Source organism: Rhinolophus sinicus, chromosome 14 (genome assembly GCF_057876585.1).
Source record: "Rhinolophus sinicus isolate RSI-liver-muscle chromosome 14, RSI-T2T, whole genome shotgun sequence".
Classification (NCBI taxonomy): Eukaryota; Metazoa; Chordata; class Mammalia; order Chiroptera; family Rhinolophidae; genus Rhinolophus; species Rhinolophus sinicus.
In genome coordinates, this window is record NC_142514.1 from 67233143 (window position 1) to 67260158 (window position 27016).

Genomic DNA, 27016 nt, shown 5'->3' on the forward strand with positions numbered 1-27016 from the left:
TTTCTTTCTCTATTTGACCTATTTCACTTAGCATAATACCTTCCATGTTGTCACGTCAATGTTCTTATTTTCAAATGGTTAATAAAGAAATCAGTATTTGGTTTTGAAGGTTATTCTTTTCTACCATGAAGTTTCTTCAACTAATGAAAATGTGTGTTTTTTTAATTAAAGTTTATTGGGGTGACAATTGTTAGTAAAGTAAAACAAACAAAAAAATGTATTTTTAACTCCTTTGTTGCAATTGGAAAGGAGAATACAAAGCTTATCTACATAAATACTCCATGTAATACGCTGTGTGTCTGACTTGGTCACCTGTGAAGTTACAGTTCAAGTGAAGAAATATTGCTTAGCAGCATGTGCTCAACTGTGGAAGGAGGCATTCCTCATCTGACGGCAGGAAGGGGGCTCAATGGAATTAATGGGACACAATTAGAAAATGCAGGTTTATTAAAACAGATTTAATGGCATTAGCCGCTTCCCTCCTTTCTCTCATCATGTAATATTTTGAAACACTGCAAAACATTTTTAATATCCTAACATATACAGTCTAATCCATATATTACTTAAGGAACATAAGGCAGATACACAGAACTTAGACCACTGTTTTTATAAAGCAAGAGCCAGCAAACTATGGCCTGTGGATACCACCTATCTTTGAAAATAAAGTTTTGTTGGAACACAGCCATGGCCATTTATTTATGTATTGTCTATGACTGCTTTTGCACTACATGGCAGAACTGAATAGCTGAGAGAGAGACTGTGTGGCCCACAAAGCCATGAATAGTTACTATCTGGGGTTTTTTGTTTGTTTGTTTGTTTTTTTATAGAAGTTAGCTAAGCATTGCTATGAAGACTAAAACTTTATATTTTGGAGAGAAACTGAATAACAAACAAACATATCAGAAATAAAAAGCCTAGTGAAGTATATTTTATTTCGAGTTTGAAAATAATTCTTAATCACTTTAAGAAACATCATCCAGTTGCCTAGGAGTTTTGAGAGTTGGGATAAACTCTACACAAACTAAGTAATACCAAGGGCATTATTTTATTGCTTAAAAAATGTTAAAAACAATCCATGCTCTCTTTGGGAAAATCAGCAGGCTTTCAAGTATGAATGTTAAGAATTGGGGGAAAATATCCTAAACTTTAGGATTACAAACAATCTGATGACTAAGTTAGCTTCATTGTCTAACACATTATCTTTGCAAACTACATATTGCTACAAATACACAATAAGAATTTGTCATCGTGTTACTATGTTTAATCCAGTGACAGTTAGCTAAAGTTCTAAATTGTCCTGTTAAATTTATAATCTGGGTGAATCAAGGAAGAAGAGAAAGTTTCCTTCTTTAGCCCATTTATTTATGAACCAACTTTTACTCATGCTAATGATTTCTTCCATCCTCCTTTGGAAATTCTGTAGCGGTGTTAGATTGCTATGTAAGGTGGTTGGCTTTAGCTTGGACTTCATCAGTGAGCATCGTCTATTCTCAGGGCCTAGGAATCACGTCATTGATCACAGACTGTGGGGTCTTGATACAAGAGAAAACTGTACATGTCTTCACTAAGAAGATAGGATGGTTGTCCCTGACATTGGAGCCTGTTGTACACTGGGCCAGACTGATGCCCAGCTATGTCTCAAGTCTTTTACCTAAGGCTTTGCTCAGTATCCATTTGTCTGCTGGTGGTCAACTGGGAGAATAAGCTTCTCCTGAGTGGTACCAACTCGTGATACCTCCTGTGTGGGTAACAGAGGTGAAAGGCATTCTTGTTACACCGTTGACAATATTGTTAGGAAGATGGACATAATTTCAATTACAGTACTGCATGTATTTGCAAATTTTTGATGTTATAAAAATGCAAGACCTAATTATTATCAAGTGTAGTGGCTATTTTCCAAATTCTGTTTGAGTTATGGCTTGGATTAAAAAGTGACCAGGAAAGCTCTATTCTTTAACTCTTTAGCTTATAGTGCATAGCTTCCTGGGTCTTTGCATGTTGTTCTTGAGATTCTGTATCTCATTCTGAAGTTGTCTGCTCTCATTTTTGAATCCTTCTTTTAGTAATAGCGCCTGTTCCTAAAAAGGGACAAATGGAGAGTAAATAAATTACAGCAAGCAGTAAGTAAATCTTTAACCTCTATCTAGTTTCCACATAGATTTTTTTTAGTATTTAATTTCTTCTTGAAATGTGCTCTATCACTAATTTTCATTATATTTTCTCTTGGGCATCCGAGCTCTGTGATTATTTTTCCTGAGTCTCCTTTAGCTAAGAAAGATTTGGGGGCTTGTACCTCCTGATATAGTGATGGACCTAAATTACAAGTCATGATCTCTTCTCCCATTAATTCTACGCAGCCTTTGTGGGCAATCTTAATCATTTGTTTGTCTTGAAATCTTATCTGCGCATCATAGACTTTTACACACACACGCACACACGCACACTCTCTCTCGCTCTCTTTTATGTGTGTAAAACAACACAGGAATAAAGAATTCTCAAAATCAAATGAAGTGTCTGAATCTTAGAGCAGGGAATTTGACTTAAGACTCCACAGTTTGTTGACAGGCGTAGAAGACTATAGGTAAAGAAATCAGGGCCCCAGACCGTCCATATTGAATTTCTGCACATAATTCCCAACTCAACACAAACTGGGAGTAGGGCACAGAAAACAGGCAAAATAGCAGGCTGAGAGTTAGGGAGTCTTTCTGCTCATAAAGGTTCTCTTAGAGCTAAAGTCATAGACAGAAAGAGCAACCACTGTGGATCCCTCTAAGTGGTGAAGACAGCCCAAATATTTTATCAAGCTGTAAAAGTTATTTAATCTTTTCTGAAACTCTGTTTCTTCTCTTAACTAATAGGGACATGCCAGTTCTTGCTTCATATAATACCAAGCAAGAGATACAGATAAGACATTTTTTATAACACCTAGCAGATAATAGCTACCATTGATTGAAAGATATACTGATAAAAGACTGGATGTGATAGAAATACAAATAAAATATTTGAATAACCAGACATAGGCAGGGGCCAAGTCAGGGGCAGACAGGGATTGAAAAGGTAAGTGGGTAAGCAAGTTCCTTCTGGGTTTCATGTTATTGCCACCTAAGAGATCAGGGAAAGTGGAGAAAACAGAAAGAAACCTCAAGGTGATGCAATTAAATACCTGAAGTTTAAGATCTAGAGTCCTCTGTTGTTCTGCCATTAACTGGGCCCTCTCCCTCTCCATCTTCTCAGTCAATTGTTTCACATGTTCCTGATGACTCTTTTCTTTCTGTTCCATCATTTGCTGATTCTTTGCTTGCATTTCCTCCAACATTTTTGCTGCAGCCTCTGCAGATTCAGCCTTCACACGTTGCACTGTCAGGAAGCAAAGAAGAAGAAAAATTTATGGTGGTGACCACGTTGCTTCTTTCTTCTTGGTATGCTTACCTGCCATTATTGCTGCCGACTGCATATGCCCTCCTCAGAACTGACTTCAGCTGGTAAGAGGCATCTTTGGTCATCTTGCTCTAGTTTAACATCCCAGATTCACCCAGCCAGTTTATTTAAACTTTTAAGAGTTTTTGAGGCTATCTAGTCTCTTGACTTGCTTCTCACCTTCAATCTCCTTTTCTTTTTCTGTGAGAGTCTGGTCTGTCTGCAGAATTGCATCACATATAGACTCCTTGGACTTCAAGTATGCCTGAAGAATTTCTTCAGCCTAGGACCCGGAGAAAATGCAATTAGTAATAGGAAATGGCTGTAAGCACTATTCCTGTTTGCCCACCATCTTTTCCTGTAAGAATTGTCCCTCTTGGCCCTGGTGTGTCTGGTGGCCAAAATCCCCTGTCATGGGGTGGGCACATGCTCCAGACTGGCCAAGCATGGCACCTCACAAAGCAGAATTCTTTATAAGAGATTGATATAGATCTAGATGGATAGTCTCTGTGCTTTTAGCCTGGGGGCTCTAATTTTGGGGCTTGTTGGTGTTATGGTCCCATACGGGGTGAGCTTGCTGGAGAATGAGGCCATCGTGGAGAAAAGGAGGCAAAGAGGTGGAGGAAGAAGAGGAGGGAGGGAAGTGTGGGGTTGAGGGGAGAAACAGACAGAAAGGCAGGTGATGGCATTCTCTCAAGTCTTGGATCCAGCTATCCTTATAGCAAGTTTGAAGCCGAAAATGATGAATTACCATTTTTGTTTAAGCGACCATCATTATGTTTCTGTCCCTTGCAACATAAAGATCCAGCTTAATAGTGGATTACAATAACAACCTAGTGATTAAATCTGATAATCCCCTTTATAATCCAACTGTTCATTGATTGCACTCTCTTGGATGAGCACATAGGCTGTACATATCTGGTATAATAGGCTCTTTGTACATGTTTATTAAATGAAAACGCTAATGCTGTCAGTCCTGTAATTGTACGTCTGTGTGCATATCTGTGTCCAATTGCACTTGGTCACATTGGTATTTCAAGGAGGAATGTCAACAGCCTCCCACAATCAACAGATGAATCTTGGTTACCTGTACTCCCTTCCTGGGTTCCTGAAGGTACTTATTCTTCAGCTCTTGTGTCTGCTGGATGAAAAGACGATACCCTCCTGGTTTAGAATAAATCCCCTGCTTTAAACTTTCCTCCAGAGGAGTGAAGATATCCTCAAGTAGAGCTGAGCAACGATCTGATGATGCTTTCATATTCTGTTTACAAAAGTCATCTCGCTTTTTTTCTAGCTCACCCTTTAATGTGAAAATAGAAAGTAAAAAGAATAGAGAGATGTTAGCTGGACCTCAGAATTTTTTGGAAAGGCTTCTCAAAAAATAAAGTCTATGACACCTAGAAAAACTTACAGGCACATCAGCAGGACAATATCCTTCCTCCTGATCCTGACTTTCTCCTTGGAGGCGAATTTCAGAGGAGAGATTGCTAGCTTTATGCTGGCATTTATGCTACCCATCTTCTGGTCAGAGTGGGCAATGCCCTTTTGCATTGATGCCGAGTTCTCAACCTGGGCCCAGGCCAGGACTGCATTCTCCATGCAGGACAGATCCCCACTGCTGATGGCATTGACATAGGTCAGCACCAAAGTCTCTAGATCTCTAAACACACCTTTAGAAATAAACTTCTGTTTTTCAAATTAGACCAATGCTTGCATATGGAATAAATGTGGCTCAATATAAGCCTGCTCAAGATAACTAAGACTACATATTTCTTTGCTCTTGGCTAAAATATTAAATCAGTCTGATAACAGCAAGCACGTAATATGATTAGAAGCTCTGGTTGTTACTTATATGCATTTAATTAAATTATAGACACGATTATTAGTTTATTCATGAAAAATAAAATGTTTCAAAACTTTGAGGTGATCATAATAAAATTGGTTCTTCTTATTATGATAGTAACAAAGAGTGGTTTTCACCATTCTAAAGTTCCAGTAAGAATTTCTTCTCTCATAATAAATACCCATTTAATTTTCTAGTAGTACTTTGCTTTCTAAGACCCCAATCCATATGAACGTGAGAAAAAAAAAATTACCGCTAATTCCTTTTGAAATAAATGGTCTACGTCTTTGAAGGAATTCTTGAGGAAGATTTCGATGGCCCCTTTCTCACTAGCCCTGTGCAGGTCCAGAAGCTCCTGGAGGGTGTCAGTGGGCAGCTGCAGCTTCTGCCCCATCTGCTGGTCATAGTGAGCAATGGCCTTTTTCACTGCGGCCGAGTTCTCGATCTGGGCCAAGGCCAGGACTGCATTCTCCATGCAGGGCAGATCTCCACAGCTGATGGCATTGACATAGGTCAGCACCAGGCTCTCCAGTCCTAAAAAACAGAGAACAAATGATAATTTTTGTTGTAGGTGGGAGGAGTCAACATTCCATTCTATGTAATTCTGATAATGTCGATTACCACTCATTTGCCTCACGGCATCTGTGTGCTCAGCATCACCTGGAAGCTTGCTAGAAATGCAGACTCACAGCCTCTGCCCCAGGTCAACTGAATTAGACCCTCCTCTTTGGCAATTTCCTTGGGTAATATGAGTACATATCATAGGCTGAGAACCTCTGTTCTAGATACCATAGGCTTGTGTTTATTGAATGCATGTATTTTACACCCAAGCACCATTAGGGGAGGAACTGTACCTCGGTCATTTATGTCTTTATCATCAGTTCTAGCCCATAGTAAGCATTTGATCAGTATCTGTGGAATACATAAAAAGGAGTCCTCCATTATTTTGATTCTAGCAGAGCACCGTCTGAGAGAACTTTCTGTGATGATGGAAGTGTTCTCTATGTGCTGTGCAGTATGGTAGCCACTAGCCACATGTAGGTATGAGCCCTGGAAATATAGCTGTGTCATCAGAATTTTAAATATTCTTTCATTTTAATCACTCTACATTTAAATTTAGATAGCCACACTTGTCCAATAACTACCTTATTGGACAGTGCAGGTCAAGTTCAGTAGGGCAATTTTAAGCAATAGAGCTTTTTTCTTTGGCCTTTCCTACCTTTTCTCACCCAAGAAATCTGACTAATAAAATCTATTAGAAATGTTGGTGCCACCTAGATTTGCATGTTCCAAAGCTGAAACTAGGTGGATGTTTTCCACCTTTCTTTAATCTTAACAGTGAGCTTAATTAAAGACAGGGAAGAGGACTCACGAGGCCCGTTGACTTGGATGCCTCCTGAAAGAGTTTTAGTTTTGGAATTGTTGAAGATGTAGGAACAGAAGTCGGCAACCTGTTGCACGAATTCGGAGTCCAGTTCATCATCATGCAGTGTCTCAAGCTGGCCTAGCTTCTTCCGGTGAGTGGGACGATCGAAGATAAAGCATTTCTTCTTTGGGAAGAACTTCCGTATACAGAGTCGGGGCAGATTAAAATTTTTATCTTTCTGACTGGTACCTGGAAGAAGCCAAAAAAAGGAATTTGCTTAATATAGTGGGCTTGGAAACTTTTTCTGTAAAAGGCAAAACAGGAAATATACTAGGTTTTGCAGGCTAGTGGTTTCTTGTCCAAGTATTCAATTCTGTTACTGTAGCACGAAAACAGCCTTGGACAATCTATTAGGTTGGTGCAAATGTAACTGCAGTTTAAAAGGCTAAAAATAATTGCAAAAACCGCAAAGACTTTTCCACCAACCTAATATGAATGAATGCGCGTAGCATTCGTCCAATAAGACCTTATTTACAAGACAGCTGGCAGGCTGGATTGGCCATCATTTACCTGCGGGCCATAGTTTTCCAACCACTGACTAGTGCACTCTTTATGCTTTAATCTGTTTTCTGTCCTTCTCCATATTCTTTGGCTAATTACAGCCATTACAAGCCCTAAACAGGGAGATAAAATCAATCTGATCATAGCACACAGAAGGTGAAAGAAAAAAGAAACTTGTTCATAGAACAGGGGAGAAGATAATTTAAAATTGAATCTATTAATTCTGATATTAAGCAAGCATTAATTTTTAGTAATAGCCAGCTGAAAAGAAACAGAAAACTGTAAATAAAAGAAAACTAAATAGAAAAATTAAAAATGATATTTTCTAGTGTTTTGTCATTCTCAGTAATCAATTCTAAGTCCCCTCTACCTTGCTTAAGTTTGAGTGAAATCTCTAGGTACTGGTCTGCTGAGATGGGTTGTCCATCTGCTTCCAAGTCTAGGGAGAAATCCCTCAGCGTCCACACAAAGTCTGGAAAGAAGCTCACGAATGCAGCAGAGTCCTCAACCTCACTTGCATCAGGTGAGGAATTTGCCCTGATTCGATCTGTCAGCTCTGTCACATAGCTGAGTAGCAAACTAAGGAAAAGTGGTGTAAAAGAACAGTAACCCAAATCCCATATTAGTCCCACATATTCAAAATCTTCTCTTTGCCTTTGTTCCTAACCCAAGTGTCAATTTTGTAATAGGTGCATAGGAGCTTTCCCCTGCCCTTGGTTATTTTTAATGTTTACTATTTTTGTGCTTCATTCAACAGGATTCACATTCAGGCAGCTGGTTTGTGAATACAAGTCCCCGTCCTGACTTTGATGTTGTTCTGGACCACAGAAAGGATACTGCAGTTGGTCCATGGCCTGCTGGTTGATGGTCCCCATGCTGTTGTAGACAAAGGTGCTGCTCAGGAGAATTGCCAGGGCAAAGATCCAGGAGTCATTCTGGTTGTCACCCTAGAAGTGAGAACACATTTGGGCCAAGATTATGTTTCATTCTCATGGCACTTTCCAGATCATCAGTAGCAAAAGGATGCCAATTTAGAGCATTGTTTTCTTTTGCTTTGTTTTTAGATTAATGACCTATAAGAGGAAACCATTTGAAACAATAATGAATGCTAGTAGGACTTGGATTTTGAATCACCTTCTGATTGGTATTTTTGGTTTACACTAATTCTTACTGAGTCCTCTTATGATCATTGGCAGATAATTGCAAGACAAGTAGTCAAGATTGGTGGGCGTTCTAAGGCCTTAAATATCATTTTAATTTAAAAATTTCTTTATGTTTTTACACAAAATTGAGTGTAATTGTAGCTATTTTATTGAGCAATTATTATACCCCTAAGGCTTTCCATTACTTATGAACATTCAAAACAATACTATGAGGCAAATATAGATTGTTTACATCTGTTTTACAGATCAGGAAGCTGAGGTTAAAAGAGGTCAAATAATTCTCTCAGGCCTCTGTGTTAGTGACAGAGTTTAAATGTAAACACAACAGTATGGGACTTCAGAACCTAAATCCTTAACTAAAGTTCTCTGGGGGTTAAGACTCATGGAATTGATTTTATTTTACTACCTTTATGCATCTGGGTTAACTGGTTAGGTTAACTTAGGTTATATGACCTGTTGTTAATAAGTAAAATACTATTTACTGACCATTATGTTCTTCTAGGATTCTGCTTTATGAATATTTTCCTAACCCCTGATTACTAATCTTGGTCTCATGGCATATACACAGAAGTGAAAAAACATATTATGATTAAGTGCCAGCTTTTACTTGAAGAAAAATTAAATAGTGTAGAGAATATTCAGAGATGAGGGCCTTGTCCCAAATTTGAATCCTCAATACTTACCTTCTCTACATCCCCCAGACCCTCAGTGTCAAGCAGAACTAGGGTGTGGTTTGGCTTCTCAGGATGAGGCACACACCACATCCAGATGCCCTTGGTGTGAGACTGCACTGTGGAGCCCAAAGAGAAGCCTGCATGGGGAGTGGAGATAAAAGGGAGTGGAGTTTTAATGGCCGATGGGTCTGGAATTGAGATAAAAGTTAACATAATCAACGGTAAGAGAGAGAACCAAAACCACAACAAGTATTCATCTTACTTACAATCAGAGAAACAGAGAAATTAGAATATCCAATACATGAAAATACCTTTTCATGGAAAACAATCAAAAACTAGAAATAGAAGGAAACTAACTCAACACAATAAAGGCCATACGTGAAAAACCTTCAGCCAAAAAAAACACTAAACGATGAAAGACAAAAACTTTCCTTCTACAAAAAATAGCCAAAATAGATCAAAGACCTACATGTAACAGCAGAAACTATAAAACTCCCAGAAGAAACCATAGGGGAAACTTCACGATATTGTATTTGACAATAATTTCTTGAATATGACACCAAAAGTATAAACAACAAAAGAAAAAATAGATAAGTTGGACTTAATTAAAATTAAACTTTCGTGCATGGAAGGACACTATCAACAGAGTTTAATAGGTAACCCTTGAAATGGGAGAAAATATTTGGTAGTCATGAATCTAATAAGGGATTGATATCCAGAATATATAAAGAAGCCTTACAATGCAGAAGTATGGTGATTTCTTAAAAAAAAATAAACATAGAATGCTGGGAAAGGAACAATTTATGCTTTTAAAAGGGGAAACTAAGACAACGTGGGAATAGAGATTGAGTTGACTCTTTCAGATCATAGTGAAGATGAGAGCATAACTGTGTATTGAAAGTTAGCTTACAATATTCCTTTCCATCTCTAACTTTTTCTCTGCAAAACCATACTCAAAGTTGGGAGGGTGGGTGGACACAAGGGACTCGGCAGAGCTTTGCTGGTGCCACTCACCCTTTTTCTTCCCAGCCAGCTTGTTCATCAGGTAGGATTTTCCTGTGCGGTAGAGACCCACAATAGCCACCACGACAAGAGGCTCTGTAATGGCAGACAGGATCTTCAGAGCTTCTGGATTAATCACCAGTTTCCCGTTAGTGTTTTCAATGAGGCATATCGGGCCTGGCATGTGGATCTGGGAGGCCATGTCCAGGGTGTGACCTTTTCTGCAAGGGAGGAGATGGGATTAATTAGAATTTCCAGTGTAAGTAGATCAAGAACTTCCACCAGGTTATTTTGCATTCAGTTGGCAGAGTCATAAAATTCTTCAACATGGCCAAAAGTTTTGTGTCAACAGTGTGATAAATGAGGGGAATATCTGTATCTTTTAGAAAGTTGCAGAAGTATAATCAAAGTAGCCCACTGAAAAAAATATTGGAATGTGAAGTGTAATTGAAAAAAAAAAGTACAAATTGGTAATTACAAAATAGTGATGGGGATGTAAAGTACAGCACAGGGAATATAGTGAATGATATTGTAATAATGATGTATAGTGTCAGATGGGTACTAGATGTATCAGGATCACTTTGCAAGTTATAGAAATGTCTAATCACTATGTTATACAACTTAAAACTGATATAATATTGTATATCCACAGTAATGGAAAAAAATATTTAAAATAATTTGTATGACAGTGACTTATCAACATGTGACCCTTTTCATGAACAAAATCTTTCATTTAATTTATCATGGATAATTATCTTTTTGGACTTTCATTAAAAATTTTACACTAGATATTAAATGGAAAATAGAATAGGGTTCAGAGAGTATTTTACATCCTGGTTATAGATAAGAAATTCAATACTTTTTTATTCATTAATTCTTACTATGAATAAAGACTTTTATGAATAAGTGTTTCATCATTTGTATGCCCCTTTGACAATTTCCAGAGATTTAAAATGTATGCCCTTTTGACAGTTTCCCACGACTTCCAAGCTGGTTGGGAAGTAAAGATTTAAAATGTGTGTGTCTGTTTTTTCCCACTAGTTACATTTATTGTGCTGGAATGAACTCCACAGAACTCTTTACACTGCCATTCAGAAGTAGAACCAACAACATAACTTGCTTTTGCAAATTTATAAAAATATTTGACCATGTGAAACACATGGCTAGGGACCCTTCCAAAGCCTTGGTACACGCTTGTTTAAGGAAGGGGCCCTGATACTTAAATTTCTTTAGCTTCACAATAAATTAGCCTCCAACTAAGTGGGGGTATGACTGCACAATTACAAATAATGAGTGTTGCTAAAAATCATGTTTGCGTATATATATGTGTATGTGTATGTGTAAGGGAACAAAAGACGATGACATACGGACTAAAAGGCAAATCAGGAGGTTGTTTAAGGAACATGTATTTCTAGCCATACGCCTCTAGGTTTTCTGTTTTGTTCTGTTTTTCCATTTGGTAGAGGAGGATGAGAAGGAAGAAGAGGAGAGGAGGGGAAGTGAAAAGGGGAGAAGGGTGGGGAGGGAAAGGAGTGGAGGAGCTGAAAGGAGAGAAGAAAGCTGTCAGACAAGTAGGTGATGAATGAAGCTCATGGGAAGCCAAGGAATTGAGGGGTAGAGTTTCCAGAGGGAAGAACAAACCTGCCTGAGAGCAGAGAGGTCAAGGCAAACAAAAATGTTAGCTTTAGTGTTGCATCACAGTAGAATCTTTTAAGAGGAAGCTCTTTATTAAAGTAGTGGGGTCAGATTCTACTTGTAAGGGGGTAAGAACGGGGCTAACAAATTGAATTTAGTAAACCGGGGCTATTTCTTTTTTTTTAATTTTTAAATTGTTAATTACAGTTGACATTCAATATTACAGTACTTTCAGGTGTACAGCACCGTGGTCAGATATTTATATAATTTATACAGTGATCCACCCGATAAGTCTAGTACCAGCCTGGCACTCTACATAATTATTACAATATTTTGACTATATACCCTATGCTGTACTTTACATCTTCATGACTATTTGGTAACTACCAATTTGCACTTCTTAATCCCTTCACTTTTTTTCACCCAGCCCCCAACCCCCATCCCATCTGGCAACCAGAACCAGGGCTATTTCTAAAGAAAGAAATCCACTTTGAAACAAAGTTCATGTGTATTATTAAAAAGTATAATGTTTTCATGAATCTTCATCTTTCACTGTGGGTTTCAGTTTTGCATTTCTTTGTCTTTAACAGTGTCAGATGGTTGTTTACACCACATCTTACTATTCTTTCCTTCTCCTGAAAAATAACATATCTGTAGCCCTTTTAGTTTCTTAACTGCAGTCAGATCAGTCTGGAGCAAGTTCCACCAAAGACAATTGTAATTTCACTGTGCTCCCAGCGAACACAGACAATGTCAGCAAATTGTTGAAATGCAACAATCCTAATGCATTTCTAACTCTTAGGTTAGCCTCATGTCTGCTGGTGCCTAATTGCACACAAGTACAGTAGGGACATTTAAGGATATGCTGCCTGCCACCTGGTAACAGCAGGATTTCATCTGACATTTTGTTTCACATTGGGCTCAGCAGCAACCTATCTTCATTCTGATTGTTATTTAGAAAACTAACTGGCCCTTATAAATCCCTTCCCACTCCTGCCCCAACTTTATCCTGGGCTCCATTTCTTAGATTACATGTCCTTTAGAGCTGGAGAAAAAGCTGCTTCAATGAGAAAATATATTGAGTTCTTACCTTGTTTTTCCTCCTCAGTTTAGGTTGGAGTGGTTTCTGTTACGTGTGTGTCTCTCACCGGATGATAGAACTTTTATTTCACCCATCTAATGTCACAGGGTTTTCAGACTTCCTTTAACTTCCCTTCTTAAAAGTATTTAGAGTAATGTGAAACTGAAAGCACTGCATACAAAGCCGTTGACTCAACAACTATACGAGGAATTTCCAGAAGTTGTGCAAATAGGAGGGTACATGGATTTGACAGGATTTCTCAACTTTTCAGTGTGACAAAAGCCCTGCTCCTGGTGGGTATGGCCAACAAGGTGTAGCTCCCTCCGCCCTCCTGTTACAGGGAGAAATAAGGTCTGGGGAAGGGCAGGCCACTGTGTTTCTCATCCTTTCCAACACTGAGTGGGAGAGACTAAATTCCTGGTTAGTGTGCAGAGTGAAGGCTCTAGCTCAGACATGGTAGGCTGAGATTACCCTCACTCTGGCCTGATCACCCTCACTCTGACCCACTTGTACGGGGTAGTTTCCAAGCTGGGAGATGCAAGTGGGAAAGACCAGTGACTACCACCCCTGCCCAGTGGGACAGAGCAGTGGCTCAGAGACTTTTGTTCTGAGAGAGACGCAATTCATAAACACGGAGAGCTCTGAAGCTCTCTGCAAAAGAAATAACTATTTGAATCAGAGTGTGGGGCAAGTTCAAGCCTAAGGACTTGCAGAAACTTTATTGCTAGCAGATTGACTTTACATGAAATACGAAAAGGAGGTTTTCAGGAAGGAAGCTGGTGACTCCAAATGGTAATACAAATCCACCAAGAAAAACAAAGACCACCGGCAAGGGAATAATGTAATAATAAAGGATGGTATAAATGCATATTTCTTCTTTTTTAACTGATTTAAAAAGCAATTGTATACAATAATATGTATACAATAATGTATATTGCCAGGCCTATAACATATATAAATGTAACATATTTAACAATAACAGCACAAAGGAGGTAGATGGACACAAAGCTTGTTGGAATAAAGATATGACACCAGATGTTAAGTTGAACCCATAGGAATAAATAATGAGAACCAGAAATTGTAAGTAAGGAAGTTAATATAACAAGCCCTATGAATTTATTCTTTCTTCTTCAGCTTCTTTAAGACATAAAATTCTATAAATTAATAATTATCATAATACATTGTTGGGGTTGTAACATATATAGATATAATGTGTAATATATATTTAAGAATAATAGCACAAAAGGGGAAAGAGGGAATATAGTTATAGGATAACAGTTCTGCATCTCACTAGGATGAATTTAGCATAAATTTGAGATATATTCTGAGAATATATATATACATATATGTATATGTGTTATATATATATATATATACACACATACATATATGTATACACTTATGTATATGGTTAGCCCGATAGCAACCATAAGAAAACAACTGATCTCCAATTAATATCCTTTCACCGTAGGATACTGGTAAAGAAGAGCAAACTAAATCCAAAGCAAGCAGAAGGGGAAAAATGCTAAAAGATATTTGTAAATGAATGTCATGAAATTCATGAACTAAAAAATAGAAAAAAAATCAATGAAAGCCAAAGCTGGTTCTTTGAAAAGACGAATAAAGTCAACAAACTTTTAGATAAGAAAGTTCCTACTTTTCTTTGGCCACAAAAAACAACAACACAAAACAAACAAACAAATAAACAACAACAACAAAAAGATAGAAGACTCAAATTACTAAAATCAGGAAAGAAATTAAGGGACATTACTATTGACATTACAGAAATAAAAAAGGATTATAAAGCAATATTATGAACAACTATATGCCAACAAATTAATTTTTAAAATTCCTAGAAAGACACAAACTACTGAAACTGTCTCAAGAAAAAACAGCTCATCTGAATAGACTTGTAATGAGTAAAGATATTGATTACTAAAAAAAATACCACCAAGAAAAGGTCAGGCCCAAATTGCTTCACTGGTGATTTCTATCAAACATGTAAAGAAGAAATTATACCAACTCCACACAAACTTGGCCAAAAATAGTAGAGGAAATTTACCCCAATTGCCCAAGTGATATTTTACCATGTTGTGGGGACAGAGCCAGGAGTGCAGTTTCCAGGCTCTTGGCCTCACATGGAAAGGTTCTGGTTTGGGTAGTAAATGGCCATCAACTGTGATCAGATGGCCATCAGCTATGGTTAGTTGGCCGTCAGCTACAACCAGTGAGCCATTGGCCAGTAATATAACTGCTGTGGCTACGCTAACAGAAAATGGGGGCTAGCAAAAAGATGGTGGCTGGCAAGCACAGATTGCAGTAGCAAGGGGTCGGTTGGCAGGCAGAAAAGCGGACAGCAGGTTGCATGTCGTGTGAATCCAGCCACCAGTGAGACTATAGTGGTATGACTTCCCTATCTATGGCTCTGTGGGTGTTCCTTTTTGGCCTCACCATGTCCTGCGTTCTTACATGGGGAGCGGGAGCAGAGACCCCGCAGAACGCCCCACACAACACATGTTACTTTGTCTGAACTATCTGAGAGTTAGTTACAGAGACAATGCTTCTTTACTTCTTAATAATCCAGAGTGTATGTCCTAAAAAATTAACTGGGAGAGAATACAGCTTCTCCGCCTCCTGCGTTCAATTACATACGTAGTCTATCTGATTTCTAGATTGACCATTTGGTGATGTCCACGTATATATACAGTTGTCTGTTTGGTTGTCTGAAGTATGTGTCTGTGATGGGCAAGTTGTTTTACAGAAATTCATGAGCTGATCTTTTGTTTCGTTTCTGACCCCTCATCCAAATTTCCCAACATTTGATTCTGCTTTACTTCCTGTTTTTCTGTGCCAGTCACTGATAGTTATCAGCATGTCTTGTGTTGGTGTGTGATCAGTTTCTTGTTGGATACTTCGATAAAAGCATTCGCTTTATTTTATTCAGTTCAGTAAAATGAGAGAGAGAGAGAGAGAGAGAGAGAGAGAGAGAGAGAGAGAGAGAGAGAGAGAGAGAGAGAGAGAGAAGAACCGGAAAAGAAAATGCAGCAGTGGTTTACCATTGCCTTCTGCTGTGTAGTGTGTGGGTCTAAACCATGTGTGCTCAGGTCCCTGGTGACACAATCACCAAACTTGTAAGAAATGTAAGCTCCCCTGGGGTTCTAAATTCCTGACAGGTGTTATTCATTACATTTAATTTATTCTTCAGCACATGCTTACAATGTAGGTGTTATTTGTATTTTACACACCAGTAAACGCAGCTTAAAGATGTTTAATGGTTTTCTAATAGCAGTTCATTGGGCCACAAAGCCCTGATAGTTGGTTGATTTGGAATTTCCTCAGATGATGTGTCAGTGTGTTAAAAAAGGCAGGTTAAGTTAGGCTCTTCCATGGCTCTGTGTTTACAAAAGTAGACTGAAACACTCTCATGCTGCAGGTCTTTCCCAACTATGACAGCCTGATTGGTCCTTTTATAAATTAAGTTTCTGGCTCTTCTTTTTCTCTCGAGTAGGGAATATCTTGAGTCAGTTAAGGACAACTTGAAAGCATTTTTATCAAACACATATCAGTTGAAAGTGAAAGCAAGAACAAGCTCTTAGTTTCTCAGAAATAAACCTGATGTTAAAAAAGAAAAAAGAAAAAAAAACAGCTCCTTCCTGTTTATACAATGATTTTGTATAGTTTTTGTGCATTTTGTTTCCGGCTGTTTGGACAATTTTCTAGGGACTTTTTGTTTTAAATGCCAAGTATGAGGAAGCTATAGTTCCTCACTTTTCAACATACTTGGAATTGAAGTCTCTAGAATACTTATGCTAGAAGAATGTCACAGATTAAATTAATTTGCATGTTAGTATTATTACATTAAAAATTCATATATGTATATGTGCTGAGCGGTTTCAACTGTTGTCCAGATTCTGAATTCCAAGGGTGGAATGTTTTTATATTAAGCTGCTTTTCACATGAAGAACTCCATGCAGCATGCTCTGCGGTTCTCCCCAGCAGGAATTCATTTAACTGGGGTCACTGAGTGGCATTTACAATGGAGGGAAGACCAGCAAGTTAGAAACACAATGTGCAATGTGTATGAGTTTGCATAGAGAGCATATGTCCTGTGCGCACAGCACTGTGCTAACGTGCTGAGGGAGTGTGTGAAGATTACTTAGACATAGTCACTGCCCTACATGGCTTAATCTAGTGGGTGAGACTGACTTGCACTGAAATAATAAAAGCAAAGGAATGCACAAGAAAGTGAGGGAGGAGCACTGATTACTGAGGTAGCTAGTCTCAAGATCTCATATTGGGACATTTGAAATTTTACCCATGAGGAATTTATTTTGATGTCAGTGATAGGAAATACATTGGATTTTTTTTTTTTTTAAATGGCCTGACAGTTGTTCTTTTTCATATGTAAATTTTTCAACCACCTATTCTGTTCTGTTGTCTATCCTAATAAACTCCGTACCACCCCTTTATATGACTAGTATTTATAATTTGTTTGAATAATATAGCAAATTCTTTTCCAGTGCATTGTTTTGCCTACTCTTACCAACCACTTCTTCTCAGTGAAAATTAGGATCACTGTGTGAAGATCTTGCAGAATTGGGATTATAGTGGATATAATAGACAAATATAAACTGACTTATAGGTGTATTTTCAGCTAATTGCTTTCATTTTTGAGTATGGATTAGTGCTCTACTTATTTAAAACGCCTTTTTAGAATTTTATTTATTAAGTATACTAATAGCATTATTATTTTTCTTTCTTTTCTGTGTAATTGTAGTTTTTAAAAAAGTAACATCAAATTTACCATCTTAACTATTTTGGTGTACAGATTACATGTACTGAAATGTTAAGTATATTCACGTTGTTGTGCAACAGATCTCTAGAGCTTTTTTTTCTTGCAAATCGGAAACTCTGTGTCCACTGAACAACTAACTCCTCATTATCTTTCTACCCCACTCTTGGCAACCATTATTGAATTTGTTTTTTTGAGTTTCACTATCGTAGATACTTCATGTAAGTGGCATCATCAAATACTGGATTATTTCACTTAAAATAATGTCTTCATGGTTAATTCATGTTGTGGCATGTGACAAGATTTCCTTTGTTTAAGGCTGAGTAACGTTCCATTGTATGTATTTACCTCATCCTCTTTATTTGTTCATCTGTCGACATGGCTTGCTTCTACCTCTTGACTGAATAATGCTGCAGTGAACACGGGTGTGCAAATATGTGTTTGAGATCCTCCTTTTAGTTCTTTTGGACATACACCCAGTAGTAGAATTTATGGACCATATGGTAACTCCATTTTTCGTTTTATCAAGGGATAACAAATATAAACCCACCTTTATTATCAGGCAAATAAATTAAAGCATTATATGAGGTAGCGGGGAAAAAATAACTTTTTCCAAAGTTTATCCAATTTAACAAAACAAAAAATGTCATACACAGAGGATTTCTTCTGCTTTGTGCTCTTCCTAGACCTCCGTCTCTTCATTGGCCTCTAAAGGAACCTCGGATATTACCACCCTGGCTTCTCACACTGGAAACTTGGTCTTGATCATCTCTCTTTTCTCTCTCACGCCTCCAACTTCGTGCATTATTTCTCCCATTGTTGCATGATGATTTCTTTGCTTCAGGTTGACATCTGGAGCTGTTCTGGGGCTCAGGTCTTTCTTATACATCATGTAAGTGGCGTGGTACCCACTCACTTGCGCTTATTAGCTCGCTTTTGTTGATCGCTGGACTGAGCCTCGTCCTCACTGACATTTTCACCAGGACCATCTAATTTTGCTTCGCAGCTTTCTTTGCTCTCGCTGTTACTTCTCAACTTTGTCTTCTCTTTCTCTTTTATTTCGTGGCTTCTTACTTCCTTGGTTGATGACACTCTGCTATCCAGTGTTCACGAATTCACGTGGTATTGGCCAGTTCACCATATCGCTGAAATCACTAGCCTTGTTGGATTTCTTTGTCTTGAGTTTTCCTGCTTTTACAATTTTTGGGTAACTGAGCTCTCTCTCATTCCAGTGAGGGCGGCGATGGCGCAGATCCGACAGGGGACAGGGGCTGAAAAGACTTTTTCGTGCAAGGATTCTCCTTAGGTGGCGGCGGCTTTTCCACAGAGCGTGCTGCCATGTCCTTCTTTGGGCATCCTCAGCAGGCGGGTACCGTGGGGCGGGCGCTCCCCACAGATGGGACTCCCCACCCGCGTGCCTTGTGCGCTGATGCAGCGCAAGAGGTCGCACGGGCACGGCCGCCTGGGGCTTGCTGTGACCCAGCACTGGCACAGGCTGTCCCCTGCCCCTGTCGTCCTGGCCGGAGGAGGCCCGGGGCCAGGGAACCCAGCTGCTCGTTTCCCCACCCAGGCACCGATTAGGTCCGGCCTGGGAAACGGAGCCCAAGGGCCCGGCCGCCGGCCACGGTCGCTAGCGGCGCCCAGTACTGCCGAGGCGGTGCTGCAGTGGTCGTCCTGCCCCTTCCCGCGTGGAGCAGAGCGCTGACCGCCCGCCAGCCCAGCCCGCCTCAGCAGCGCTCGCTTGCAGCCAGCAACCGCAGCCCGGGGTGGGAGCCGGCCCCTCTCACCTGGCCAGGCAGTGATGGATGGTAACTCCGTTTGTAAGTTTTTGAGGAAAAATCCTTACAGTTTTCCATAGCAGCTGCATCATTTTCCACTACCACTTACATTTCACTACAGTTCCAGTTACTCCATGTCCTCACCAATATTTGTTATTTTCTTCTTTCCTTTTTTTTTTCCTTTTGGATAGTAACCATCCTAATAGGTGTGAAGTGATATTTCATTGTAGTTTTGACTTGCATTTCTCTAATGATGAGTGATATTGGCATCTTTTCATATGCTTGTTGGCTATTTGTATATCTTCTTTCAATACATGTGTATTCAACTCCTTTGACCATTTTTTAAACAGTTATTTGTTTTTGTTGTTTTGAATCATAGAAGTTCTTTATATATTCTGAATATTTGTCCCCTATCAGATATGTGATTTTCAAATATTTTCTCTCATTGCATAAGTGCTTTTTTACTGTGTTGATTGTTTCCTTTGATGCACAGAAGTTTTAAAGTTTGATGTAGTCCCATTTGTCTATTTTTCAATTTATTTTATTTTTTAAGGTTTTATTAAAATATAGCTAACATACATTATATTAGTTTCAGGTGTACACCATAGTTATTCGACATTTATATACCTAAAGAAGTGATCACCATGGTAAGTCCAGCAATCATTCTGACACCGTATCATGCTATCACAATATTATTGACTATGTTCCCCATGCTGTATGTTACATCCCCATAACTTACGTGTTTTATACCTGGAGATTTGAAACTCTTATTCCTCTTCAGTTTCCCCTGCCCCTTTTAAAATGTTCAATTACACTTAACGTTCAATATTATATTAATTTCAGATGTACAGCATAGTGGTTAGTCAATTGTATAATTTAAAAAATGATCCCCCTGACTAGTCTAGCTAGTATTCACCTGGTACTATACATACTTATTACCATATTAACTATATTTTCTATGTTTTACTTTATATCCCCACGACTATCTTGTCACTACCAGTTTGTAATTCTTACTCCCTTCACCTTTAACACACTGCCCCCCAAACTCCCTATCACCCTAAGAAATCTCATACCCATCTGACACCATACATAGTTATTACAATATTATTGACTATATTCCTTATGCTGTACCCTACATTCCTATGACTACTTTGTAACAGTCAAGTTGTACTTCTTAAGCCCTTCCTCTTTTGCACTCATCCTCAACCCCCTCCTCCCATCTGGCAACCATCAAAATGTTGTCTGGATCTATGAGTTTGTTTCTGTTTTGTTTGTTTATTTTGTTCTTTAGATTCCACATATGAGCAAAATCTCCTTGCATTTGTCTTTCTCTGTCTGATACTCTACTCAGCACAATTCCCTCCATGTCCATCCATGCCACCCACACATGGCAAGAACACATTCCTTTCCATGGCTGAGCAATATTCCATTGTACATATGTACCACCTCCTCTTTATCCATTCTTCCATCGACAGACACCCAGGCTACCTCCACATCTTGTCTATTGTAAACAATGCTGCAATTAACATATGGAGGCACATGACCCCTTGAAGGAACATTTGGGTTTCTTCAGATAAACACTCTGAAGTGGGATTACTGGGTCCTTTCTGCTTCTTGTTAGAGCCTTTGTTTTCAAGTTTATTTTGTCTGGTATAAGTATTGCTACAGCAGTGTTGTTGTTTTTTTGTTGTTGTTCTTTGTTTGTTTTCATTTCCATTTTCATGAAACATATTTTTCACCCCTTTACTTTCCATCTGTGTATGTCTTTCAATCTGAAATGAGTCTCTTGTAGGCAGCATATGTAAGCATCTTGTTTTCTGATCTATTCAGCTCTCCTATGTCTTTTGATTGGAGCATTTAATCCATTTACATTGAAAGTACTTGTTGATAGATATGTAGCTATTGTCATTTTATTATTCATAATTTTGATCTTTTTTTTTTTTTCCCCATCTTAAAGAAGTCCCTCTACATTCTTTATAATATTGGTTTCGTGATGGAACTCCTTTAACTTTTTCTTATCTGGGAAGGTCTTCCTCTGTCCCTCAATTCTAATGATAACCTTATTGGGTAGAGTAATCTTGGTTGTAGGTCCTTACTTTTTCATGAGGTTGAAATTTTGTGCCAATCCCTCTGGCTCACAAAATTTCTGTTGAGAAATCAGCTGACAATCTTATGGGAGCTCCCTTATAAGTTACTACTTACCTTTCTCTTGTGGCTTTTAAGATTCTGTCTGTCTTTAACCTTTGCCATTTTAATTATGATGTGTATTTGTGTGGGCCTGTTTGAGTTCATTTTGTTTGGGACTCTCTGCACTTCCTGGACCTGTATGTATGTTTCCTTTGCCAGGTTAGGGAAGTTTTCAGTCATTATTTCTTCAAATAGGTTCTCAATCCCTTGCTTTCTCTCTTCTCCTCTGGAACCCTTTGACTGTTGTTATGTTTGATGTTGTCACAGAGGCCTCTTAAACTATCCTAATTTTTTTGGATTTTTTTTTCCTTTTTGCTATTCTGATTGGGTGTTTTCTGCTACCTTGTCTTTCAAATTGCTGATTCGGTCCTTTGCTTTATTTAGTCTGCTGGTGATTCCTTCTAGTGCATTCTTCATTTCAGTTATTATATTCTTCACTTCTGACTGGTTCTTTTGTATGGCTTCTATGTCAATTTTTTATGCTTGTTATCTCTTTGTAGAAGTTCTCATTAAGTTCCTTGGGCATCCCTTTAACCATTGTTTTAAACTCTGTCTCTGGTAGGTTGCTTTCCTCCATTTAGTTTAGTTCTTTTTCTGGACTTTTCTCCTATTCTTTCATTTGGGATGTATTTCTTTGTTTCCTCCTTTTGGCTGCTTCTCTATTTGTTTCTATGAATTAGGTTGATGTGCCATGTCCCTCAGTCTTGGCCAGATGGCCTCATGTAGTAGGTGCCCTGTGGGGCCCAGTGGCACAGTCTCCCTGGTCACCTGTACTGGGTGCTCCAGGAGTGTTCCTTGTGTGGGTTGTGTGTGCCCTGATGTTATAGTTGAGCCTTGGTTGCTGTTGGCATGTCAGTGGGTGGGATTGACCCTTGGGCTGATTGGCTGTGGGGTTTCGCCATGTCCACAGCTTACAGGCTGCTGTGCAGGAGGCTTACCTCACTGAGTGGGATGTGCCCCAGCGGACTCTGGTGCCTCTTAAGACTGCCCTTTGTGTGTGCTGCTTGTGGGACTAATTAATTGGTGCTCGGCTCTTATCTGAAGCCAACCTCCAAGTATGTCGGTCCTGGGGCATCTTGTGAGGGGCTCTGGTGCAGGCCCAGGTCACCCACTGCCTGTGACTAGTCAGGGATTAGCTGGTAAGAGCTACAAATTGATCCGTAATTGTTTGCTGCCTCTGCTAACCCTGGATGCACATGGGAGAGGCCACACCGTGAACCAAGGATGTCTGACACCAGTACCAGGCTAGGGGTAGCTCTGCAAAATGCCAGGATACCCCAAGGCCTACTGTCACCTGGCAGCTCCCTTATAGTTCAGCCACTGATAAACCCTTGTGCTGTATGCAAGTTGGGTGAGGCAGGGTCTCAGGGAGTCTCTAGAATGGGAAGAGTTGTGGTCACCAGGTTAATGTAAATTCTGGTTCGGTCCAGTACTGAGCCTGAAGCTACTCAGCAGAAGTCTCAGAGAACACTGAGGCCAGCTGCCGACACTTGAGGTTTGTCGTGCTCTGATAGTTTTCCAAGAAAGAGTGCAATTAGTCTGAGCTGGCTGCTCTTGGAGAAAATGCTTCTGGTGTTGGGGACAGTGGGTTGGGTGGGGTCCCAGTGAGCCAGTAGGGTAGAGCTTTGGAGCTCCCCAGACCAGTCAGATTTAGATTTGGCTGTAAGCAAAACAGCCAAATCAGGGGGTGGGCTGAATACAGCAAAGGTGGCACCTGCCTGCCTTCTGCACAGGAGCAGGAACCATCACAGGGAAAATGGCCACGTCCTCCTGCCTTTGCCCTGAAACTACACAACTCAGTCTGCTTCCCGTATGTCTCCAACACCCCCTGAGTGTCTAGTCGCTCTGCTGGAGCCCAGTGTGAGTGCCTGGGAGTGAGTCTGTGCTTGGGCCCTTTAAGAGGATGCCTGGGTTTCCCATCCCTCCTGGACGGTTGGAATTCTCACTGTTTTTCACAGCCAGATGTTGTGGGGGTTCATCTTCCCAGCAACAGTAGTCTGGGCTGTGGAGTCCAGTGTGGGGCTGGGGTCCTTTGCTCCTCTGGGAGGAAACTCCGTGGCTGAGATATCCCTTCCGTTTCTCAACCACCACATGGAGGTTAGGGGTTAGCCAGTTCTGAGTCTCTGCTCCTCCTACAGTCTCGACATGGCTCCTTCTTTATATCCTTAGTTATAAAACTTCTGTTCAGCCAGAATTCAGATGGTTCTCCAGGTTGATCATTGTATAATTTAGTTGTAATTTTAATGTGTCCATGGAAGGAAGCAGGCACAGTGCTTCTTTACTCTGCCATCATGGATTTCCCATTTGTCTATTTTTGCTTTTGTTTCCAGTGCTTTGGTCTCATATTAAAGATATCATTGCCAAATCCAATGTCATGAAGCTTTCCTTTATGTTTTCTTCTAGAAGTTATATAGTTTTTGGTCTTATGTTTAGATTTTTAATATATTTTGAGTCAATTTTTATATATGGCTTAAGGATCCAACTTAATTCTACCTCCCTCACCTGGAAAGGCAGACTGCTCCCAGCTCCAATCCTCTCCCTTCCCTCTGTTGCCACAAACCACTTCAACCAGCCTCTGACTTTTAGATGTTTTTACACATGACTCAGGCACAAATCTTAGTATCCCCAAACTCCAGGGAGTGCATGTTAGCTATTAAGAAGATCTATGAAGTTCTAACTATACTTGACTTACAGAAGGGGAGGGCAAGCAATATCCCTCATAGTGGTACGGGGAAGGTATGAGGAAAAATGGAACAGGGATAGCAACACACCAATAACTCTCTCCAGTGGAATTTTCCACTACTAATCTCCTCTGATTAGTCTCTTCACCTGTTTTGATATACACAAGAGTTGAGATTTGATAGAGTTTGAGAGTCTTAAGGAACACTCACAGAGAAGTTTCACAATCTCAGAAGATTAAGTATAGTGGCATTTCCACTATGGTTTACACTTTTTAGAGCCTTCCTCTGTTAAAACTCCAGGAAATGGCAAAAAAAAGCACTTGAAGTCCTATTATATATGTTTACATGTACCCATATGTTTGGTCTTATCTTTGTCCTCGGTTACTTACATGCACCCCAATCCTTCCTTCCAGAATCATCTACTTGATCTTGAATGTTGCCTTTTGAAAGCACCTTTACTGAGAATTTCTTTTTGAAATAACTGCCTCTGTTTTTGCATGTCTGAAAATGTCTTTATTTTATCCGGACAGCTCCAAAATTGTTTAGTTTGGAATAAAACCCAGGTTGGCAGTTATTTTTTCCAAACACTCTATAGATATTCTGATCTCATATTGTTGAAAAACTCATTGACGTATGATTCACTCCTTCTTAAGGAACGTATCATTTGTCTTTGGCCGCTTTGATATCATATCCGTGTCCTTGTTATACTATGATATATCTAAGTAGGAATTCCTTTTCATTCGTTTTGCTTAGGATTCACAGTAACTTTTTAAGCTGAATATTCATGTCATTTGTCAATTCTGGAAAATTCCACTTATTATTTCTTTGAATACTGTGCTTCTTTTTCATTGGAAGGCAAATTAGATCTTCTGAGTCAATCTTTATGCCTTTCATATTACCAGATCTTTGTTTCTCTATACTATATTTGTAATTTATTTATAACTATCTTCACAATTGCTTTTTCCAGAATTATCTTATTTTCTCATTTAAATGTCAAGGTTAACTATATTATCCAGTCAAGATAAACTTTTTTACTTTTTGTTTTTTTCAAAATCTGCCTGACAGTATTTTATGGCGTATTGTTTCTTGCTAATTTTTCTAGTCTCTCTTGTATTTTTAAACAGTGTAAACATTTCATTTTATAACGTGAGTTCAAACCTACAATGTATAGACTCCTTGTGGGTCTTTCTGCTGTTTGTTGCTTTCAATGTCTCTTGCTTGTGAGGGATTGGACCCTTTTTTGAGCTTGCACTTTGGCTCCATGTTTCTCTGGCTGTATCTGTGGCAATTCTCTGAATCCAAGTTGAAGACAGCCTTACAAAAAGCACTTGCTGCTGCTAGGTGCTCCGGCGCTCCACCAACTCCAGCCCAATTTAAGTAGTTTCCTAAACCACATTTATAATGTAGATTAAATCCAAAACCCAGGAGAAGGAAAGGTTTTATTTTTAAATACTAAGGTAGTCCAAACTCAATTTTTCTTCTGCTGTAGACAGATATTTATTAGTCTATCCTTTTCTGGAAGTTCTTAACATTCTCTAATTTATTCTAAGTTTCTGATTAGAAAAATCTACCTATGTCAGTTCGAAGACTGCATCCTCTAATCTTCTTTTGGCCATAAAGAGTCAAAGATACTGACACCAAGATTGGCACATGCCCTCAGGGAGGTCACAGCTTCAGATTCTACTTACTACCATGATTTCCTTCAAGTTTTTTATGTTTGATTCCTGGGAACTTATGATACTGTGAACTTAGCTATACATTTCAAAATGTTAGTAATATTTCTTTTGGAAATTGTATGTGTAGGTGTTTTCTAGGAGGAAGGTTTTTTTCTCCATACCTAGCCTGTCATAATTGAAAATCTGGTTATCAAATGCATGTGCACAGAATAATTTGGAAAAAAAGGAATGAAAATGAGGAAGATGCTTTCTCTGTTACACTATTGTACAGAAAATAAACAATCTTCTTTTTTTTTAAATTTATTGGGGTGACAATTGTTAGTAAAATTATGTAGATTTCAGGTGTACAATTCTGTATTACATCATCTATAAATCCCATTATGTGTTCACCACCCAGAGTCAGTTCTCCTTCCATCACCATATATTTGATCCCCCTTACCCTCATCTCCCACCCCCCAACCCCCCTTACCCTCTGGTAACCACTAAACTATTGTCTGTTTCTAAGAGTTTCTGTTTCTCATTTGTTTGTCTTGTTCTTTTGTTATTTTTGGTTTATATACCACATATCAGTGAAATCACATTGTTCTCTGCTTTTTCTGTCTGACTTATTTCGCTTAGCATCATACTCTCAAGATCCATCCATGTTGTCACAAATGTTCCTATATCATCTTTTCTTACCGCCGAAGAGTATTCCATTGTGTATATACACCACAACTTCTTTATCTGTTCATCTATCGAAGGACATTTTGGTTGTTTTCATGTCTTGGCCACTGTAAACAAAGCTGCAATGAACATTGGAGCGCACGTGTCTTTATGGATAAATGTTTTCAGATTTTTTGAGTAGATATCCAGGAGAGGGATTGCTGGGTCATATGGTAATTCTATTCGTAATTTTTTGAGGAAACTCCACACTGCCTTCCATAATGGCTGTACCAGTCTGCATTCCCACCAACAGTGTATGAGGGTTCCTTTTTCTCCACAGCCTCTCCAACACTTGTTACTATTTGTCTTGTTGATGATAGCCATTCTGACTGGGGTGAGGTGATATCTCATTGTGGTTTTGATTTGCATTTCTCTGATGATTAGTGATGTTGAGCATTTTTTCATATGTCTATTTGCCATTTGTATGTCCTCTTTGGAGAAATGTCTCTTCAGGTCCT

At 39.1% G+C, this 27016-nt stretch overlaps 1 protein-coding gene across 1 annotated transcript; it reads right to left on the reverse strand.

The window, feature by feature from the left end:
- Nucleotides 1-429: 429 nt before the first annotated feature.
- On the reverse strand, nt 430-12889 carry LOC148755712 (guanylate-binding protein 1-like). The gene is made up of 11 exons (XM_088791292.1): nt 12752-12889; nt 10039-10247; nt 9034-9161; nt 8025-8134; nt 7558-7754; nt 6633-6875; nt 5514-5794; nt 4505-4717; nt 3598-3700; nt 3164-3357; nt 430-2078 (listed from the first exon to the last, which is right to left on the reverse strand). Exons 2-11 carry the CDS (start codon nt 10226-10228, stop codon nt 1962-1964), a joined length of 1776 nt encoding a protein of 591 aa, XP_088647418.1. The 5' UTR covers nt 10229-10247; nt 12752-12889; the 3' UTR covers nt 430-1961.
- Nucleotides 12890-27016: the final 14127 nt, after the last annotated feature.